At 37.8% G+C, this 22,442-nt stretch overlaps 2 protein-coding genes across 4 annotated transcripts; both read left to right on the forward strand.

Annotated features, from left to right (window-relative positions):
* Nucleotides 1-14,946: 14,946 nt before the first annotated feature.
* On the forward strand, nt 14,947-18,351 carry LOC131620289 (uncharacterized). Its single transcript, XM_058891295.1, has 5 exons — nt 14,947-15,355; nt 16,580-16,700; nt 17,404-17,523; nt 17,600-17,670; nt 17,776-18,351. Exons 1-5 carry the CDS (start codon nt 15,009-15,011, stop codon nt 18,005-18,007), a joined length of 891 nt encoding a protein of 296 aa, XP_058747278.1. The 5' UTR covers nt 14,947-15,008; the 3' UTR covers nt 18,008-18,351.
* A 424-nt stretch (nt 18,352-18,775) lies between these two features.
* On the forward strand, nt 18,776-20,902 carry LOC131620290 (uncharacterized). Of its 3 annotated transcripts, XM_058891299.1 has the most exons (5): nt 18,776-19,328; nt 19,657-19,730; nt 19,830-19,902; nt 20,434-20,521; nt 20,663-20,902. In XM_058891299.1, the coding sequence occupies exons 2-5, from the start codon at nt 19,684-19,686 to the stop codon at nt 20,761-20,763; spliced, it is 309 nt and encodes a 102-aa protein (XP_058747282.1). In that variant the 5' UTR covers nt 18,776-19,328; nt 19,657-19,683; the 3' UTR covers nt 20,764-20,902. The 3 variants fall into 3 exon arrangements, with proteins under 3 accessions (XP_058747282.1, XP_058747279.1, XP_058747280.1); XM_058891296.1 differs by having other exon boundaries at nt 18,782-19,730; XM_058891297.1 differs by having other exon boundaries at nt 18,790-19,730; nt 20,434-20,546; nt 20,663-20,806.
* Nucleotides 20,903-22,442: the final 1,540 nt, after the last annotated feature.

The following is a 22,442-nucleotide window of genomic DNA, read 5'->3' on the forward strand; positions in this document are numbered from 1 at the left end:
TGTGACAATGAATCAGAAGAATAAAAGGTGAGCGACCGCCATGTCCAAAGAACCTTATTGATCCCTCAACCATTCCAAATTCCTTGTGAGGGATGAACACTCGTGTCGAGTTAATTGAACATAGGACTGGAGAACATCACGAAGGGGGTGGGTACAAATAATTTTGAGCCTAAATATCCTTTGTTTCTTTAAACCGTGAACCCGGCCAAGTTACAACCCTTAAAAGTCCTAATTGAAGTAGGGTTTATTTTGAAAGCGCACTCCGATGAGATAGCATTTAACTGACTCCCAATGAAGCGAGACTCATATCCATGTTGGTATCGTACGTTTGCTTTATCTTCCATATGCAAAAATCGAGGTTGTGTCAACTAGTGATCCATTCACAAGAGGTCGCAACCTCATTTCACAAAAAAGGTTTTACAACTTCAAGACTAACATAGGCTTTGCATTAGAATCATCATTCTTAGAATTAACATTCTTTTGCATACAAAATATGTGCTTAACATCAAGGAAATTACCATGACGAGAATCAGTGAGCGACTTGATCATGTCAAGGCTAAAGAGACTCGAGAACTCCGAGGAGTAAAAGCTAATCATTTCAAATGTCGACCATCAAGGGGCAAGTTCTCTAGAAAATTCGTTGGGCATGAACAGTTAATGCTTCCTTTGATTACCCTGAGGGGAAGAGTTTGAAGACTCCGTTGAGCGTGGTAAAGTTTGTTTCCATGTTTGCTTGACTTCAAAACAAAGAAAGCCTGAGGATTCTAGCAAGATGTACCTAATCAGGGGCAATTGAATCGAGGTTTGACCTCTCAAATTCAGCATATTTGGGGCAATCATGTCGATAAATCTCTTCAAGCTTTGATCAATCTGGGGCAATCATGTCAAGGAATCTCTCTCAAATTCAACCAATCTGGGGCAGTTACGTCGAGATTTGACAAATCTCTCCAAGGATCCACTGGGGCAATTTCCTTCATGGGTCATGAAACTTGGGACACGATCTTCTGAGTTCTATTGTCCTCTCCCTAATCATAGGAGTTTATTTCTCCTGGAACCTTGGTCTCTCCCCAAGCATGGAGTTTATTTCTCCCGAGAGTTTGTTCCATTCCTCAAGCATAGGAGTTTATTTCTCCTAGGATTTGTCCTACTTCCCTAACCAAGGCTCGTTACCTGGATTTCTCATCCCCAACATGGTGAACTGAGGGAATCTCCTCAAGCTAAAAATCCTCCAAGCAGTGGCACATGGGGAGAGGTCAGAAATCATTCTTCAAGTCAAAGAAAAGTGCATCTTACAAATCAAAGTCCAATATCTATTGGCACCTCCACATGGTCCTTAACACTAAGGGGATTCCCCCTTGTGTTTACCTCACTAATGCCTTTATTTGGCATCCTGCATATAGTGTTCACTGCATATAACATTGCATTCTCAAAAGCGTAGCATATCCGTCAAGGCGGAACATTACGCCATAGAAAAAGTCAAACATGCATACAAAGCATAAGCCAGATAATACAAATCATCCCTCAATCAAGACGATGATCCATCCCCACATAAAAATGTCCTTACAAACTCCAATTGATATCTGCTACTCCATTACAAATCTCCTCCATCCACGGTGCCGATACCTGGTTTTCTCAATCCCCAAAAAGAAATCTTATCTTCTATCTCCAATTTGGGTCGGATACAATACCTTTCTTCGTCAGAATTGTTGCCTCCGAGGTTATTTCCCGTATGCTGCGCGAAGATTAGAGTGCGTATGAGGGTGGGTATTCAACCCATCTCATTTTTCAATCGTTCGAATAAACCATACTTGGTGTGTGGCAATTCGAACGATTGCCACTCTTGAAGAGTTACACCCCGCCTTTGGCCTGAGGGATCAATGTAACTCTTATGCTTCGTCAGCATCAATATCCCCGTAATCCCCCGTGGTTACTGTCACCTTATTGCCGAGCCTAGTCGTCCCTAGTCTCCGTGATCCCTTCCCTCGTACGGGAAATTTTTTTTTAGATCCAACCCCTGTGTTGTGCATCCCTCGCCTCTCGTCCAGGCACACCATTTTCAAATCCAATTCCCAATCCCCAGTGGGTCCAATAGCCCAAAATCTTAAATCTTAATTTCCTTTCGATACTCGTCTGTATTGATTCAAACACTCGTCTGTGTTATTCTTTTGGTACTCGTCTGTATCTTCTTTCGATACTCGTCTGTATTGATTCAAACACTCGTCCGTGTTATTCTTTTGATACTCGTCTGTATTTTCTTTCGATACTCGTCTGTATTGATTCAAACACTCGTCCGTGTTATTCTTTTGATACTCGTCTGTATTTTCTTTCGATACTCGTCTGTATCTCCTTTGATGCTCGTATGTGTCATTCTTTCGATACTCGTCTGTATCTCCTTTTGATGCTCGTATGTGTCATTCTTTCGATACTCGTCTGTATCTCCTTTTGATGCTCGTATGTGTCATTTTTTCGATACTCGTCTGTATCTTCTTTTGATGCTCGTCTGTGTCATTCTTTCGATACTCGTCTGTATCTCCTTTTGATGCTCGTATGTGTCATTCTTTCGATACTCGTCTGTATCTCCTTTTGATGCTCGTATGTGTCATTTTTTCGATACTCGTCTGTATCTTCTTTTGATGCTCGTCTGTGTCATTCTTTCGATACTCGTCTGTATCTTCTTTTGATGCTCGTCTGTGTCATTCTTTCGATACTCGTCTGTATCTCCTTTTGATGCTCGTATGTGTCATTATTTCGATACTCGTCTGTATCTCCTTTTGATGCTCGTATGTGTCATTCTTTCGATACTCGTCTGTATCTCCTTTTGATGCTCGTATGTGTCATTCTTTCGATACTCGTCTGTATCTCCTTTTGATGCTCGTATGTGTCATTCTTTCGATACTCGTCTGTATCTCCTTTTGATGCTCGTATGTGTCATTCTATCGATATTCGTCTGTATCTCCTTTTGATGCTCGTATGTGTCATTCTTTCGATACTCGTCTGTATCTCCTTTTGATGCTCGTATGTGTCATTCCTTTGGTACTCGTCTGTATTTTCTTTTTGATGCTCGTATGTGTCATTCTTTCGATACTCGTCTGTATTTCCCTTTGGATGCTCGTATGTGTCATTCTGTCGATACTCGTCTGTATCTCCTTTAAAACACTTGTCTATCTTACATTCCCACCAGACATACTTCTGCTCCGACCACTTCCATGTAGTAAACATTTCCTTTGAGAACCTTGTATTGGCACCTTGGGCTACGTTACAAGCTATCTCCATTCGTCCAATTACTCACTGTAAATTCTTCCATCAGAAAAACAAAAATTCTCTTTCCCCAGCAGATATCAAAACAAAAATAAGGATAACACTTACACCATCTTCTCTTCAGGACAAATTTCTGGTCTTGATATTTAATCTTCTTCTACCTCGAATGTTCGAAAGGCTAACGCCAATCTCACCTTCAGGTTTAAGACGATTAAATAGGGGCAGCTGTCATACCCCAAATTTGTCCTATCCTTTCAATTTTATCTGGCTTAGGCTTATGCATTTCATAGTCTCATGTACATCTCTCCATTAGGTCATTTAACACCTTCATGCATCACTAACCAATAATTTGGGACATGGGATCAGAGGTCTCCTAGTGAATTATGGTTTCATTGGTTTGAGGCTCCTACTTCAGATAGACTTGTTTCAACAGGTTCTTATGTGATTGAATTATGGAATTAGGGTTGTGGTTCACAGATATTATGGATTTCCTCCTCATTAAGCTTCAAAGTTATTCTTCATCCATATTCATCAAATTCAATGATTAAGGGCCTATTTCCCTATTTTTGTGATGATTTGAAGGATATCGCTCATTAGCGGAATTACAAGTCATTGACATTGGGGTTCATTCAAGAATTTGAAGAGATATAGTGTGTGTGACCATCCTGAAAGCTAATATGCTTTAACAAGAGTTTGATTTTTGGTCAAAGTCAACCTTAAGGGATTGACTTCCTTTTTGTTGACTAAAACCACTGTTAGACTTCCATGTAGTCTTCATCTTACTTCAATGCTACTGGGTTCAAGAGTGAGAATACTTGGAATTTGAATTCAAAACAAAATTGAAGGAAAAGATAAATTCAATTCTATTTGAAGAATGTGCCATCACAAAATCCATCATAAAACTTCAAGATACATTACAAAGAAAAGTCGGAATGGGAAATACATAAAAAACAAGAGCAAGCTGTTCTAGATCTGCTACATCCATCATTGGCCATTTGCTTCATGTTTTCTCCATGACAAAGTTAGCTTTCTATAATACCAAGCTTTCAAATACACTTCATACAAACTTCAATACAAAAATAAACCATTACATATTACAAACCCATTCCAAATACCGAGTCCCAATACATATTCAATTGTCCATACTCCACAAATACAATAATCACATTACAGAAGAATTATATGTTCTACACTCAAGGTCAGTATACATATCAAGACTATTTCCTCTTTATCCCATGTTTCTTGTTAACCCTCAGGTCATTCTACAAGCTTCCTTCATCTTCCGGTTCCTTCAAGTCACATAAAAACCTGTACATTCAAACCAAAACCTCATATCAGTGCACACATAAACCTACTAACAAACTTTCAAACCCATTCTATAACCCTGTAACATCAAATCATCATTATCATTACAATCCTGCAGCTGCCATATCCGTTTCCGAATAAAACAGAAGAAAAAACAGCAACCTCACTAACATCTAATCCTAACCAACTAAATCCAAGCCATCCTAACAGTTATTACTAGCTATACCATTCAATCCATGACAGTTCCAAATACAAGCAGCCACACATTCAGAACCTAATGACATTAGTCCAAAACCTTGACCAAATAAATTAACCTAACATCCATCAATCACTAATACAAAACAAATTCAGAACTAAACCATTCATCTACACAATCATCAAACCAGGGCAGCTTATCATACAGATTCATAACTAATTTTCATAACCATGCATACCATCCTAACTCATTACACATAACAGCCCCATTCTAATCAGCCCTAAAGATCGATACAGACATACAAACATCACAAGTTCAAACACCTCTCAAATCATACCATCAATTCAAAATCAGTTCAATACAAATTTTAACCATACAATCTGCCACATACATACACATTCACTTACACTGCACCTAACTTCAATCCAAAAACATAGCATTGTGTATCCACCAAATTCACATTCAGACCTTCATCCAAACATACCCAATCCTAACTATAGCTTAACTCAGGAAAAATAACTCAGTGCATATTCATAAATACCTACATCAATCCCATTCACCTCACTTCAGTTTCAGCCAATTTTCAAACCATAAAATACTTCTAAATTTCATCCATCCACATAAATCACATACAAGCAAAATCATATAAATGGAATTTCACTAACCATTCATTTCAGAAAGAAAATGCCGGCTGCAACTTATAACAGTCAGCCCCATCTCTTAACTTCCGCCGAGCCTACGCAGCCGAACAAAATCAACATGACACGTCAAAACCGGTCCCTGTAGCATACACTCAAAAACCAGTTCAGTCCAAAACCCCTCACCAATATATCCAAACAGCACCATACCTGCCACAACAAATAACAAACATAAAAGCTTCATCGTCTAAAAGTCCACTCGACAATCAAGCGAGCTTTTAACCATCTGCCCTGCAAAAAGAGAGAGTGTCTCAGTTCAGAATTTTCTAAGTGACACAATGATGCACATACATAACCCTGCAAAGCAAAATAACCTTACCATATACAAGCTAATAACAAAAACTCAGCCCTTCAAAACTAATTCAGTTCTAACATCTAACTGCATCCATAACATTTCTAACCAACCTTTAATTCCTTACTGTTTGTTAACCATAACAGAACCCCCAACTGTAACTAACTCCAACAGATTTTCATAACAACTTTCCACTTCATAACTAATCAGTTACTAACTATAACCACCAACAGTTTCTAACATAACAGAAAAAACAATCTCATGACTAACCTATAACCAACATCACATTTCCCAACTATCATATAACAAACTTCAACTAACTAAACTGAATCAAAACCTCTATAACTAACTATAACCGATTCAATCTCTGCCCTCCATTTTCCAAAACCGTTTCATCAATCTAACAGCCCTCAATTCTCTCTTCTAACTAACTTCTCCCTCATCAACAACCTATATATACTCCACCCTCTCCAATTCACTCTCTCGAAATCACTCATCTCCACCACTCTACGCCATCTCTCCCACCTTCTTCACCATCTTCTTCACCACCACTCTCCTCCATCTTCATCTTCATCAATCTCACGCCATTTTTCTCTCATCCTCTTCCACCAACCTTCATCTTCCTAACATAACCTCTCTCTCTTCTTCAATCATCGCTCACCTCTCAAACTCTCATCACCTTCATCCATCAAATTCACTCTGCAACTCCCTCAATTCTCTCCTTCCCTCTACTATACGCTCACGTTCAGAGGCCACCGGAGCTTCTCATCGGAGCTCCGATCGGTCGAGCTTAGCCTCATGTAACTCTCAACACTCCATTCTCATCTCACCACAACAACAACACAAGGCGACAGAAAATCAAAAAAATCAGCAATAAGAGAAGAAGTGTGAATCGATTGGAGGAAGCGAAAGATTAACGCGTATGCTCACCTTAACTTCTCGATACCGGCCTCTTTGAATTGCTGTCGGAGCGTTTCGATCAAAAAAGGCTTTGAACTCCATCTACATTGGTTCTTTCTTCCTGTTTGATTTCGTGAGAAGATGCTTGCGTCAAAATTGGAACGCAATTCGATTGAATCTGAGAGACAAGAGAGCATGATCGAAGAGATGAGATCGGTGCGTTTCGTCTCTGTTCACGGCGATGCTTCAAAGGTTGATCGGTGAAGAGGATCTCCACCGCGCCGCTGAGTTCGCGAGTGAGGAAGAAGAGAGTTCGTGAAACTTCAAAGGTCACATGTCTCTTGACCTAATTCCCTTTTTATTTTTCATTTTATTTTTTTTATTTTTATTTAATTAATTGTTTTTACTATTGTTGATAGCAAAATGATAATAATAACTAAAATCTGAATAACAAATGGATCAATACAAGAAAGCCTTGGGCCACAAATTGCTTACACGCACCCCCGTTTGGCCCATGGTGTACACGTTTTTGGCATTAATAATCATACAAAATAATTCTGTTTGGGCCAATACCTGGGCCTGTGTCCAATTTGCTGACTCACACCCATAATCTCAATATCCACACCCCTGATTCACATAGTTTTAATTAGAATTAGGCCTCTTTCTCCCCTAGTTTTTTCCCATTATTCTTAGGTTCTAAAACAATAGTAATCACCATTTTGTTAGAATTTTCGAGTAATTGTTGACACATAAAATCAATAAACTTGTTAGATTTTTAGGCCACTTTTTGGATTAACTTTAGTCTTAGAATTTCCTCATAAAAAACTCATAAAAATAGTAGTTTTTTGTTGTTATTTTTTGCACTTAATTTTGATTTGTTTCTTATGTGCTTTTGTGCTAAAGTTTGTATGATTTTGTTGTGTGATTCTGTTACCTGTTCTTCGCCACATTTTAGGTCTACCTTGTTAATACCATTAGTATGTTAACATTAGACTTAGATCAACAACATAGATTTAGAAATTAGGAATAGTTCCCTCTTTTCATTCTTTTTCTTTTACAACCATAAAACATCTAAAAATACTTGAATAAATCCCTCTAAAAAATACAAAGAAAATACTTAAAACATTAATAAAAAAGTGAAAATCATTAAAAAGGGAATGGAAGCTTGAATCTCCCTTGCTTTAGGGAATCATTCGAGTGCTTGGATCGCCCTTGCTTTAGGGTTCCATTCGGGAGTAAGTTCCCAAATTCTAAAAGACACAAACCAAAGAGTAACTCGAGTTTCTCTTGCTTTAGGGATTTCCTCGAAACACTCAAACTCTCTCTCTTTCTCTCCTTTCTTAAGGGCATTGTTATCTCCTCTTATTGCATCCTAGGTCGATCCCTTATGCAAGAGCGCGAGCGTTAACTCCGCCCAACTAAAAAACACAAAAACAAACAAAACTATGGAGCCGAACTACGACGCTCTGATTCCTGAAAAGGATACGTAGGCATCAAGTCGCGGGGCTTGAACGAGCACATTTGTAAATAATCCTTCTTTTCCCCGTATTTCTTTTGCATGCATTCGCATATAGACATAGACATAGTACACACCCTTTAGATAGAAACAAACATAGGTGGATACCATCGAGTACGATGGGCGCGAGGGGTGCTAATACCTTCCCCTTGCGTAACCGACTCCCGTACCTTGATTCTCTGGTCGCAAGACCTTGTTCCTTCCTTTGTTAGGTTTCCTGGTATTCCTTTCCCTTATGGATAAATATATTGGTGGCGACTTTGTTCATTTTTCGCGAGCGTGCGACACTGTTGTCTTGGCAAACCCTCATTGTGGTCAATTGTTTCGCGCACACTGAACATGCGGTTGAACCGGTCGAAAGAAGTTACTTGATGAGTGTTTGATTTTGCCGATTGTTGTTGCATAAATTTCATGCAACTATCGCTTAACAGTTGACCAGATTGTCTAACATCTCCCTATTTCCTGCCTCTCGTTGAGAATAGCGAAGCCATCCTAAAGTAGGTTGCCTCCACTAGTGCTGTGATAGGAAGGTTACGAATGCCTTTGAAAACTCCATTCATTGATTCCACCAGATTTGTCGTCATATGGCCCCATCGCACGCCATTGTCATAAGCCCTAGTCCATTTCTCCCTATAAAGGTTATCCAACTTCCTGCATCTGGATTTGTTAGTACAATCTCACTCCAATAATGTTGGAATGTGAGTTGGGTTAATGCATAACCAGCATTGACCAGGGCCTTCCTGAGATGTGTGTCCTTGATCTCCCGCATGAAGTTTTGGGCTATGTGGCGAATACAATATACGTGTTTTGATGGCGGGTCATGCCATCCGTTTACTGGATTATTATAAGCACTCTCAATGGAAGCGTGCCTATTAGAGATTAAACAGATGTCCAACTGAGAACAACATGTTCTCGGAGGTTCCTTAGAAAGAAACTCCAAGCTGCGGTAATTTCACCTTCAACAATTGCGAACGCCACGGGAAAAATGTTGTTGTTCCCGTCCTGTGCAACCGCCATAAGCATGGTTCCTTTGTATTTGCCGTATAACCATATTCCATCAATTTGAAGTATGGGTTTACAATGTGCAAACCCTTGTACGCAAGGTTTGAACGCCCAAAAAAGCCGATGGAATATTCCGTTTCCTTGGACAGGGTTTTCATCCGGGGCATGCGCGGGCAGTGTCTCTAGGATAGTAATAGTGCCAGGTGCGTAACTTTGTAGGGCAGTAAGGTAGCGGGGAAGAATTTTGTATGACTCCTCCCAGTTGCCGTAGACGATCTCAATTGCCTTTGTTTTTGCAACCCACACCTTTCTGTAAGATGGAGTGTAGTTGAAGGTTGTAACGATATGCGAGATAATATTTTTGACCTTCAAAGACGGATCAGCGCTTATTGGAGGCAAGATCTCCTGACAGATGAGATCGCCACTGAGTTTCTTATGATCCTGGGAATTGTTAGGGTTGACACGCGTGTGTTGTTACGTAATCAACCCTATTTTCCATGCATTACTTCTCTTCCTATAAGAAGCCAAAAGTCTGAAGCCACACTCTGGATTCTTACAAGTGATTACATACCGTTCCAGGTTTGAACGATCTACTTCAAAATCAACGTTGTGCGCCATGTGCCATTTTTTTATTGTTCTAAGACATGCCTCCTTAGAAGGAAACTTGTCTCCTTCCTTTAACTCCTCGTCATTTTGGATGTTAGATGTGAAGAAGATGTCGGATGATGGTTCGTCACCTTGCAGGTTCAAGTTACTCATATATGCTGGAGGTACACATGGGCTGGAGGCACCGGCATGTGTTGCCCGTCGTTGGATTCCTCGTTGACCATGTCGTCAAATTCAGTTTCCAGATCTTCTTCTTCCTCGTCTATGACATCAACCTCTTCTTGCTCGTTGACTGGTGGGTCTATAACTTGCGACTGGACAACATGAGTTTCTTGTGTCCCAACCTATAGAGTAACGTACAGCTCGATGGAATCCATGCCAGAGTATTCGTGGGTAGTAAACATATCTTGCAGGTCTTCGTCATTTGCAATCCCCATCTCATAAAACTTGACGGTGTTGTTGTCATTGAAAGAGGGACATTGGTAAAAAATGTTTGCAATAGGACCCATTGCAATCTTAGCGTGTAGTCGCTGAATGAAGGATGTAAAGGTGGCTCTTTTGCTTAACAAAAATGGCACAACCTGGGTGTTTCTCATCACAAAACCAGCTATTTCATGTGAGTAAGTCTCACCGTTTAGATGGGAATGTACAAGGTATAAGGGAGATGAAGCCATTTTTTCGGGTTAGTGTTTGGGTGTGATAATTTCAGGGCAGAGAAGGCAATATTGATTGTGTGTGTTGTAATGTTTAGAAAATATTGGTTGTCTTATATAGGGTAATTCTTACAGCTTTGCATTGTCTCAAGACACACAAACGCTGATATATGTCTGTCCCAAGATTCAAATTGAACATAAAAGACAGACGCACGCTGATTTAGGTCTGTCACAAGATGCCAACATGACGTGACTAGACAGACGCACGCTGATCTAGGTCTGTCACAAGATGCCAACATGATGAGATTAGACAAACGCATGCTGATCTAGGTCTGTCACAAGATGCCAACATGACGAGACTAGACAGACGCACGCTGATCTAGGTCTGTCACAAGATGCAAACTGAATTCATTTTTAACTGTTTGCAGCAAGAAGAAAAAAGAGTTAATACTTCAACTCCACACACACACACACCTCTATTTATAGAAGAGTAGACCACTTGTGGCAACTTTTTTTTAGCGGGTAAATATGGCGGGAAAGATTTTTGTTAATTATTAATAACTTAAATACTCATTGGCAACTTTGTAACGATAAAATATCATTTAATTGAAATATGCTAAGAGCATTTGATTGAATGGTACAGAAGTTACATAAATGATAAAGAAACTGCGGCATCTCTGATATTACAACAGTTAAAACAATGTCTTCTTTGTCCTCCATCATCCGAGTGCATTGAATGTCGTCTTCCATAGTCTCCCACCAACGCTGTCTTTCAAGAAAAACACCACCCCTTGTTCTAAGCCTCTTGATAGATCTGATTTCTTCGCCGGGACTGTACTCCCCGTCCAAAAACCTCAGGATGGTTCTCTTAAGTTGGTCCATGGAATGGATATTCCAAAACATAACCTGCATGGGAGGTTTGACGGGGGAGAAAATGATGTGCCCGTTCCTTCGACGATAGTCTGGTTGATAGTCGAACCACCTCACAGGTGGTGGAGGCTCAGAGGTCCGGTGCGTGCTATCTGGCCTTATTCGAGATCTCATTTTTTCCGTGTGTGTAGTCTTATGCACACAAGAAACCCTAATTTATAGAGGGACGGACGCCTTGCTTAAGGTCTATAGCACAATTAGGGTTTCCTCTACAAGAAAAAACGTAAACCCTAATTAAAAAAAAAAGGGTTTGTACTAATGCGCCAAATGGAATGGCGCATATGTACATCTTCCTAACTAGAATGCGCCAAATGGAATGGCGCATTAGAAGAAATTTTGAAAAATTTTGCCATTTCATTTGGCGCATATGTATTGTATGTGGTCCCCACCCGGTCCCCACATAGTCCCCATCTTTTAACGTCTTAATAATTTCAGTATTTCGCATGCGTCCGAAACGATTCCTGCAACCTAGCATGCGTCTGAAACGATTCCTGAAACGATTCCTCCTAATACTGCATGCATGCAACCCTATCTGGCACCTAGTTCTGCTCTGCATGCATGTCACCGAAAGTTAATTGCATGCCTGCCAACCACTTCTGCACAAGCAACACCTAGCAACTTTGAATGTGTTGACATGTCCAGCATGCAGCTTGTTACCGTTTAAGCCTCATCAATATATATACTACCATGGCCTCTGCAGATCTCTCACCACATTCACTCATTTACTCTCACATTAATCGTTTTGCTTTCAAATTCCAGATTTCCAGTGCTCAACCATGTCTCTCTTAACAATGGGTGATACTCACCAAGGAACCCCCGAGAACATCGCAGCCTATGTAAGTATTTTACTATTACGTTAACATGCACCTGTCTGTGATGAAATAACTGAATACTTATGCATACATAATTATTTTCAGGACGCTAACCGTTTCCGGACTCGTAGTCACTCGATCATCGCTCTGGACGACAGCATAAGACCCTACTTGAACGTTGTTGGTTTCGGACCGATTAACACCATCGCTGAGTATTCTATTGATCACAAATTTGTTCTGGCGTTGCTAGAACGCTGGAGGCCGGAGACACACACTTTCCATCTTCCAACAGGGGAGTGCACCATCATCCTGGAGGATGTTCATATGTTACTAGGCCTTCCAGTTGACGGGAAGGCAATTAATGGCTGTGTAATGCAGGCAAATTCCCTATGCTTTCAGGCATTGGGCATAGACTTGATAGAGGGACAAGTTGGAGTTAGGGGACAGGGTGTTAACCTTAAGAGGTTAAGGGTTTATTATGATAATTTTCCATTGGATGATGCGTCTTCCCAAGAGACCATACTTCAGAAAATCAGGTGCTACCTACTCTTGCTAATTAGAAACGTTTTGTTTCCAGATAGTACTGGTAACACTGTTAATTTTATGTATCTTCGTTTATTAATGGATTTTACCAGAGTTGGTCTATGTAGCTAGGGGTCTGCAGTGCTGGCTACGGTGTACCAATCCCTGTGCAAGAACTCAAAATATGATTCTTGCACATTCTATGGATGCGCTCTGTTGGTGTAGGTGTGGGGGTGGTGGAGGATGCCCATAATGGCCCCGATTAACAATGGCAGTTGGACCTATCCGTATGCACTGAGGTAAGTTTTTAGTATACCATATTTTTCATGCACAATTAATGGATTATGATCTACTCTACTCTAACTAAATCATTTAATTTGCATTTTAGATTTTGCGTGAAAAAATGGACTTCACAAAAAATCCGCGGTCAAATATCAAAATTTACCGCCAGCTGATTGATCACCTAGGACCCCATCAAGTATTATCTCTAATCTTTTGTTCTTTATATATGTATTTTTTATAAATACTTGCCCGAAATAATGTATAACTCTTATGCATGCAGTTTATATGGAGACCGTATCTCAATTGCGACCATGAGCCTAGAGCTGCAGATGCAGAAATTTGGACTACAAGATGTTGCCTGATCCGGTACAACATCATCGAAATGCATCATAGTGACCGGGTCATGCTACAGTTCGGAATGCGTCAAGGTATACCCAACCCTCCAGTTGACTTGGGAGTGTGGCACCTCAGACGAGTCAACCATCAGTGGACTCACCAAAACTGGAAGGATTTCGCACCCGATCACCGCCAGATGTGGAAGGACCGTCGCCAATATGTCCCCAACTTCCCCGTCAGTGATCATGAGATGAAACCGTCCGCCGAGTACATGAGTTGGTATCGTACGGTTACAACCCCTAACTTGTTTATTGCAGATCCGTTCTACTTAATAGATCCCCGTGCTCACAACTACATCCTACCCCAACAACAACTTAAAGAGGAACAACAACAACAACAACAACTACAACAACGACAACAACAACGACAACAACAACGGCAACAACTACAACCACGACAACTGCAGCAACAACAACTACTACGAGAACCAGAAGAAAATCAGTACACCGACCAACAACAAAATCTGTTCTCCACTCCGTCCCGTTCTGTCCGCAACTACCGGCAACCAAATCTGTTCCAATCACAGTCTCAACCTTTTCAAGAAGCTGGAGACAACCACCATTCCGCTAGCCAGTATCGGACCCAATCACAACCATTTGGGTTTTCAGCGTTTGCAGGGTCCGCAAGGTTGTTCGGCCAAAACCTTACGCTCGGTTCGTCAAGCCTACATCTAAGTCCCGACGATGGTCCTCATGAAGAATCCTCTCACCGTGGCATCCATTCTGGCTATGCAACACCGTCGAATCAATTTGGCTTTAATCAAGGTAGTTCTAGTGCTGCTGGGTACTACGAACCTGAACTCGTTCCCCTGTCCACTCCACCACCACGACTTAACACATATGAGGGGATGGGTAACCGACTTTACAACAGCCGTTTTCCGGAAAATTATGGTGGCCTGGACGAATTCATAGACAGCGACCCATGAAATAACCCACTTCCAGGCCCAGTGACACAGACCCAGCAAGAAGCACGAAGGGGTAGGGGTGATGCTAGGCTTCGCGGCGGCATCAACGATCGCGGTAAACGTGTGATAACAAGACCGTCGTGCGGAATAGATGGCTATCTTGGTGGTGGACGCCATTAAGCATTTTGTTGTGTTTTCTTTAGTCAATTGTTGTCGATGTATCGTTTTTTTAGTCAATTGTAACCGATGTTTCGTTTTCGATTATAAAATGCCAATTTACGTTTTGTGCATTAAACTATAAAAACTAAAAAAATAATATATATAACCACTTTAACTAATAAAAAAAATTGAAAAAAAAAAAAAGAGTAACCCTAATGCGCCAAATGGTTTGGCTATTAGGGAAAAACCCTAAGCTAATGCGCCATTCCATTTGGCGCAAACACTTATAATTTAAGTGTTAGCCAAATAGTTTGGCGTATGCACCCAAATTCAATACTTATGCGCCAAACTATTTGGCGCATCCAACTGTCTGGTATCCCAAACTTAGACAGTTTGGTAAATACCCAAAAACATAATTTGTTTTGATATTTTTTTTATTAAACATGTTATTTTAATTTTTTTTTCTGCAAATGAGACACATAATTTTCCCAATTTTTTTAATTTTAAAAAGTGAGTTAGAACCCACTTAAGAAAATGCAATTGAAGTTTGCAGAGAGCAGAGGGTTTGATTCTGACTATGTCAGGAATGGAGGAAGAAGCACCGGACGTTTTGTGCCAACTGGAAAACGTTCAAGGCTTAGTCGACGCCTTAACTTCCGTCAGGTGGAAACGGCAGCAAGACGCCGTGTTAGAGTTATCCGAACACGGCATCGTTTTGATCGTGGAAGAAAGCGGTTGCCTCCAAGCCAAGGTTTATCTCAAAAAAGAGCTATTCATTCGCTATGAATACAATGCAGAAGGACGACCTCGTTTTGGAGTCAGTTTAGGGCTTTTTGTTGATTGCTTGAACGCCTTTTCGGTTCCTGGTCACTCCAATTTGATTCAGATTCAGTATCCCGGTCCTGATATGCAAGTTATTCTCAAGTATGTAATCCCTAACTTTTTCAATTGAAAAATTAGATAAATTGTAGTATCACTTTTTATGCTCATACTTGAACAATGGGTTTTCTATTTCCAATATCACTTTTTATGCTCATACTTGAACAATGGGTTTTCTATTTCCAATATCACTTTTTATGCTCATACTTGAACAATGGGTTTTCTATTTCCAATATCACTTTTTATGCTCATACTTGAACAATGGGTTTTCTATTTCCAATATCACTTTTTATGCTGAATTGGGCAGATGAGACTTGACAGGTGTGGTGTTTCTTAGGAAGTTTAGGGACAAAAGTTAATAGAATATGGGTAAGGCTTTATCTCCATGAACTTGTTGCTGGATGCAATGCAGTGTCAAATGTACACTATTACTGTACATGAGATGGCTATTATACTTCATACCATTCTTTAAGGATTCAAAAAATAGAAATTTCGTATTGGAAAAACAATTTTAAACTCTTTAAGAAATTAAATTCATAATTTTCAAAACAATATTTCCACATTTGACTCCTTAATATATGCCTTTAGGACATACATTAGCATTTCCTTCTTTTTATAGTTAAGAGTGTTATCAATGGCAGAGAGCCAAAATCGTAAATCATTAGGGAGCTGCCATCCTTCACAAATTGGCAATGTCTGTTCTCAAAAAAAATCTGCCACGGCAAACTGCCTTAGCGCCGCCATGGCCAATATTTGAAAGTCTGATACATGACTAGTTGTAAAATCATATTTGACTAAAACAAACGAAGCATGATCCATAATCTTATCAGTTAAATCACCCTGCTATCAAGAAATCACTTCCATATATGACTGTAACAAATTCCAACAGATGGCCTGTCACGATTTAATTTCTAACAGCTTCTAGCCTTCTACATCTAATTAGGTTTCTTAGCTTGAAATAAAAGTGACTGATAGCACCAAAATACTCACAGGTTTCTGAAATCCAATTATAATTTGTCACACACTTGTAAGTTGTAATTTATTACCTATTGACTTATTGTAAACAAAACTTCCATGGAATGGAAATTTCTTTATCAAGTAAGAACTTTTGATTGAAGATGCTATTCCTTTCGGAAGGATAGTCATAATGGTTGTTTATTGAGTAGAATTCTTGATCTGATCACTCATCGTTCTTTTGAACTTTACATCAAAAAAACTTCATAGAATTGTCATAACTACTTCTTAAATGTACATCCTCCACATCTTTAGATCTGTAGATTCGCTGGATGCCAGTATCTGTGCAGAGATCAGAACAAGGATTCCTGATACTATTGCATGGGACTACAACTTTGAACCTGCTGGGGCTAACCCTTTAACCTTTACCGTTAAGGTATGCCATAAATTTCTCAGATGACTTGTCAATGCAGCTTGTATGGTCACCTATTATCGAATGGGTGTCCTTGGATTTTTCAAATGTACTTGCTTACTATTTCTCAGCAACCTCGAGGGCCATTTACAAAATTTTGGGTTTAATGAAGTTGATAAAAAAATAATGGTGTTTATTGATAGAAAGTTTACTAACTATTAATGGGGTTTACTTGTCATTCAACCTTTATATCTCTAGTTACTAGTTAATCTTTTAGTAATACACCGAGTTTATAAAATGACCATAAATTTTGGTTACAAATTCTGCAATATGCAGTAAAAAATTGAAGTTGTCAATGAATCTTCTAATATGATAAGTTAGGTTTTATGCTTCTGTATTTAATGTGATAAGCTACAATTTGTGCTTCTGTTGTTTTTTAATCTAGATTATATAGGTGTGCATGCTTACCTATAATTGATGTAAGGAAACCATAGCTTTTACATATGATTAACCGTTATTTTGATTATTAATAAACTGTACCTAGGGCATGTATGGATAAACTATTGAAGAGACACCTTGGAAAAAGAAATATTAAAACAATCTTGTGATATGGTTTTTTAAACAACAGCATCTCATATATTTATAAGAATTTTTTTGTTAATGAATCATAAAATCATTTTAATTGGGAAGCTCCTATAAGTTGAAATTTGATCCAAACTGGCCTTAGTCCGCAGCACTAAAGGAAGCTATTGAGGATCTTGAATGGCCTGGCTCAAGTATCCAGATAACTATGGAGCCGGATCCTCCTTGTGTTACCTTGAGAGGTGAAGGACACGGAGACTTGCAGGTTTGTAATGCTTTCGACTCAAACCATTACATGCTTTTTTGCGCATATTCACAACTTTTTGTTTATCTATTTTCAGATAGACTTCATGTATTCTGCGAATTCTGAGCTCTTGGTAGCATTTCAGTGTGATCATCGGGCTTCTTTCAAGTATTATTATTTTTTTAACTTGAAAGAAAATTTTACTTAAATACATGGTGTACCATTTCCCTTCCATCAACTTATGTATCATTTCTTTGCTTATATGGTTTACAGGTATAAATATAAGTTCCTCAGAGCATCAACTTCTAATATGCCTAGTAGTGTTATTAAAGAAAATAGGGGAAGCAAGTTAAGCATTGGGAGAGGTGGATTGTTAAAAGTGCAGCATCTGGTTTCAATTTCCAAACCTGCATCGCACTCTCATGCAGATTCTGCTGGCTATCAACAACCTGGTCGAATAGCTCATATTGAATTCTTTGTGAAACCAGAGGAAAACGAAGACTAGAAAATAAATAAGGTTAATTTCAAAATAACTTGGTATATTTGAACCTATCAACAAATTCACTAGAATTGTTAGAGTTTTAACAACACTTTGAAAGACTTAACATTTGGTCTTAGAATGATAGGGAATGAAGGTCGATACTAATGTATAATATGCATAAATCTCACATTAAGATTAGTTCATGTGTGGCATGATGTTTTTTCTAATGATGTTTTTTTTAATGGACAATGTCTTACCTCGTTGGATGAGAAAAAGAATATCATGATATGTATTGCACTAGATGCACCATATGCTATGAGCATAAACAATAAATATGAAAATGATTGAATTGTTCATCAATAGATCACTGTCAAGAAGGTCTATGGATAGGAGTTACAATGATGTTATTCCAAAATTTATGATATATATATATATATATATATATATATATATATATATATATATATATATATATATATATATATATATATATATATATATATATATATATATATATATATATATATATATATATATATATATATATGTTAGACAACTGTATAAATTGAAAACAAGTTTCAGACAGCTGTTGTTTCTAGTACAAAGGTCAAATATTTGATTTAGATCACCTTGCTAATTCTTCGGAAGAAAATTATGTTTCTTATATTGTAGATTCCATTGATCTCATTCACGATGATAATGGGTTAATCTTGCAAGTTCAGAATACTAGATCTCATTATATAAAAAAAAAAGCAAGATGAGAATTTAGGCAACTTTGTCAAATGTCATGCTCTCATCAATTCTCATGTTTTACAAACTTTCTAAAAAATGAAATCTTTTATTTAAAAAATAATTACTTTTTTATTAATTATTTACATTAAGTTTTTTATTTTATTAATTGAAGGATATGGAGGGATTCTTGATACATGTAAAAAATAATTATCTTTTTATATGAAAGGATATGGAAAGTTACGGGGAAGACCAAAGAAATCGATATTGAAAGTAAAACGGCTCGAGGTATCATTTCTCAATACAACTTCACACCACTTTCTCTTCTCCCAAACCGATTCATCTCATCTTCTCCACTCAAAACATCATCTTTTCCACTAAATAAAACATAATCTTCTGATTCTTTTCTTATTTCTCTTCTTGAAGTTCAATATATCGCGAAATCTTCACCAATCTGAACAGAATTTGAATCCTCTCTCCATCTTCCTTTATCACCTCTATTTTGTTTTTGTTAGGTTTTCTTAAAGTTACGGTTTTGATTTTATGACTAGGGTTTTTTTGTTGATTTGATAATTTTGTGGTTAGTTTTTCAAGACCAACGGAGCCACGAAACAGGGTTAGTTCGTCTTTCTCTTTTCCTTTTTTTGGGCGAAACGACCAGTTCAAGTGTTATGAGCAGCAAATTTGAAGTGGTCTGCAACGAGATACTTCTATGAGCAACAAATCTATTATATTGCAGATTGAAAATAAATCTTAGCAATGTATTTTAATAGCTTACATGTATTTTATTTTGGAGTTTTGGATGAACAATGAGGTTATTCTTTGTAAACATGTGTGAGAAATGTCCAGGAGTTGAATATGAATATGACTTTGATTTTTACATTGATTTTGTACAGTTTCTTCGTGATATCATATTAAGCCAAACTGTTTATTTTTATATTCAGGTTTTGGTCTTCAATTATTGTATAACAATGAAGCCCGGAAAATTTGAGCTAAGATACTCAAGAGAGTTGTTGAAGTATGCCTCCTATCTATTTTTCGTGTTTTTCGTTATGCGATTTATCTGATGCGATTCATTTTTTAAATCATTTCTCTGTTCTATGCTTTTGGTGAATAGGCATATGGATAAGCAGAATGAGGTCCTTATGGAAGCTTACAGATCAATGTTTAATGAATTGCAAAAACTCCAGGTTTGTTATACTTCCCATGCATTACTCTTTGCTTTATTCTCCTATCAATTTAGGAGACGCTTATTCCATTGTACTGCTAAAATAATGATATTCCTAGAATGTGATTTTATTTCATGATTATAAATTCAACATCTCATAATTTTGGCCCATTTGATGTCAATATTTTGAAACATTATAATCCTGCACCTTGATTCATCTGCCCTTTGTCTGATTTCTCTCATGGTCTAGATTGAGATGTTTATATCACAATATAGGCTATTCTTTTATCTTCGCAATATGATTCTAAGTTCGTGGAAAATTTTATTATTTCAATCGCATGCTTAAATGTTTTTCATTTTGATTCATCATATAATTGTGTGATATAACTTTTGAATGATATTTTTATGACACATTTTAATATATGATTATGACTTTATTTGCTATCTTTTAGTTGCCTTGGTTACGAATATGTTTAGTCAATGTATAGGGAGTGACGAACCTATAACAATTTGTTTTTTTTCCGCTTTAACTCTACTCTTGAATCTGTTATAGGTGGAAGAGGAAATGTTTATGCGTAAGCTTTATGAAGTTATGTCTGAAATCAACGCATCCCTTGATAATGTTGGAGTTAAACAATTAAGTAAGAAAGTCAATACAAATATGAGGTGATAAAATCAAATTTCAGTTTGGCATTATATTATACTATGTGAAAAACATGTCAGCTGAACAAAGAATTCTCTATCTACTTTATTTTACTTATTCATTTTAAATGTTATTTTAGGTTGGAAGATGGTGCAGCAACAAATTAAGAATAATGAAGGTTGCATAGAGAGAATATACATGAAGGATAAGTCCTTAGTCTTAGCCCTTATTTTAAATTAGTGGTTGGAATATGTATTTATAATTATTAATGAGTTATTATTGTATAAATTGAAAGATACAATCTTTAGTTTATTATTGTATAAATTGAAGATGTTGACACCAAAATTTATTATAGTAAACTCATATTTTTATGCAAAGATCAAAAGAAATATGTGTCATATCGATTAGAGCAATTTTTCAAGTTAACTTTATTATATATTTGATTTAAATTCAAATTTAAATTATTCTGACATTTATGAAGGATAGAAAAACACTTAGAAAGGGGGGTTTGAATAAGTGTAGTCTAAAAACTTGAATGATAAAAACAATTTGCACGGTTATTTTTATCCTGGTTCGTTGTTAACTAAACTACTCCAGTCCACCCCCACGGAGTGATTTACCTCACCTGAGGATTTAATCCACTAATCTCAACAGATTACAATGGTTTTCCACTTAGCCCACGACTAAGTCTTCTAGAGTATCCTGATCACAACCTGATCACTCTAGGAACAAATGCTTAGACACAAGCTAAGACTTTCTTAGAGTATCCTGACCACCACGTGATCACTCTAATTACAACTGCTTAGACACAAGCTAAGACTTCCTAGAGTATCCTGATCAACACTTGATCACTCTAGTTACTTACAAATTAATGTAATCAAATAAGAGTATTACAATTGCTTCTGAAAAGCTATAATCACAACAGTGATATTTCTCTTAACGTTTAAGCTTAATCTCACTAATATATTACAACAGCAATGTAGTGAGCTTTGATGAAGATGAAGTTTCTGAGCTTTGAGTTGAACAGCGTTTCAGCAAGTTTTTCAGAATAAGTTCGTTCAGAATTGGTAACCTTGCTTCTCATCAGAACTTCATACTTATAGGCATTTGAGAAGATGACCATTGGGAGCATTTAATGCTTTGCGTATTCCGTACAGCATTGCATTTAATGTTTCACGCTTTTGTCAACTACCTCGAGCCTTGTTCACGCTGTGTCTACTGACGTTGCCTTTAATAGCTTCTAACGTTCCTTTTGTCAGTCAGCGTAGCCTGCCATCTTGTACTTGCTTCTGATCTAATGTTTGTGTTTACAGCGTTTGAAAATCATCAGAGTCAAACAGCTTGGTGCAGAGCATCTTCTTGTCTTCTGACCTTGAAGTGCTTCTGAGCGTGATACCATGAGGACTTCAGTGCTTCTGTTTCTGAACTCAAGTTCTTCTGATGCTTCCATAGACCCATGTTTTTATTCTGCCTTGACCATCTTCTGATGTCTTGCCAGACCATGTTCTGATGTTGCATGCTGAACCTTCTGATTCAAAGCTTCTGAGCGCTGATTTGTGCATACTCTTTATATATTTCCTGAAAGGGAAATTGCAATGTATTAGAGTACCACATTATCTCACACAAAATTCATATCCTTGTTATCATCAAAACTAAGAATATTGATCAGAACAAATCTTGTTCTAACAATCTCCCCCTTTTTGATGATGACAAAAACATATATAAATGATATGAATTTGCGATCAGAAAGAGAAGACGGCTAAAGACAATTACACAGCTATAGCATAAGCATGTGAATATGTCTCCCCCTGAGATTAACAATCTCCCCCTGAGATGAATAATCTCCCCCTGAAATTAATACTAGAAGAATTTTATAAATAAAAGACTTCCCTGAGTATTTCAGTAAAGACGTTCACATG

This window comes from Vicia villosa, linkage group LG7 (genome assembly GCF_029867415.1).
Source record: "Vicia villosa cultivar HV-30 ecotype Madison, WI linkage group LG7, Vvil1.0, whole genome shotgun sequence".
NCBI lineage: Eukaryota > Viridiplantae > Streptophyta > Magnoliopsida > Fabales > Fabaceae > Vicia > Vicia villosa.

Excerpts from the sequence above, each read along its gene's own strand:
- LOC131620289 (XM_058891295.1), top strand. The coding sequence starts at position 15,009 with ATGTCAGGAATGGAGGAAGAAGCACCGGACGTTTTGTGCCAACTGGAA. Across the intron at positions 16,701-17,403 it reads CTTTAACCTTTACCGTTAAG|TCCGCAGCACTAAAGGAAGC; the intron begins GTATGCCATAAA and ends AACTGGCCTTAG. Across the intron at positions 17,524-17,599 it reads AAGGACACGGAGACTTGCAG|ATAGACTTCATGTATTCTGC; the intron begins GTTTGTAATGCT and ends ATCTATTTTCAG.
- LOC131620290 (XM_058891296.1), top strand. The coding sequence starts at position 19,522 with ATGAGGTTATTCTTTGTAAACATGTGTGAGAAATGTCCAGGAGTTGAA. Across the intron at positions 19,731-19,829 it reads TACTCAAGAGAGTTGTTGAA|GCATATGGATAAGCAGAATG; the intron begins GTATGCCTCCTA and ends TTTGGTGAATAG. Across the intron at positions 20,522-20,662 it reads TGTTGGAGTTAAACAATTAA|GTTGGAAGATGGTGCAGCAA; the intron begins GTAAGAAAGTCA and ends ATGTTATTTTAG.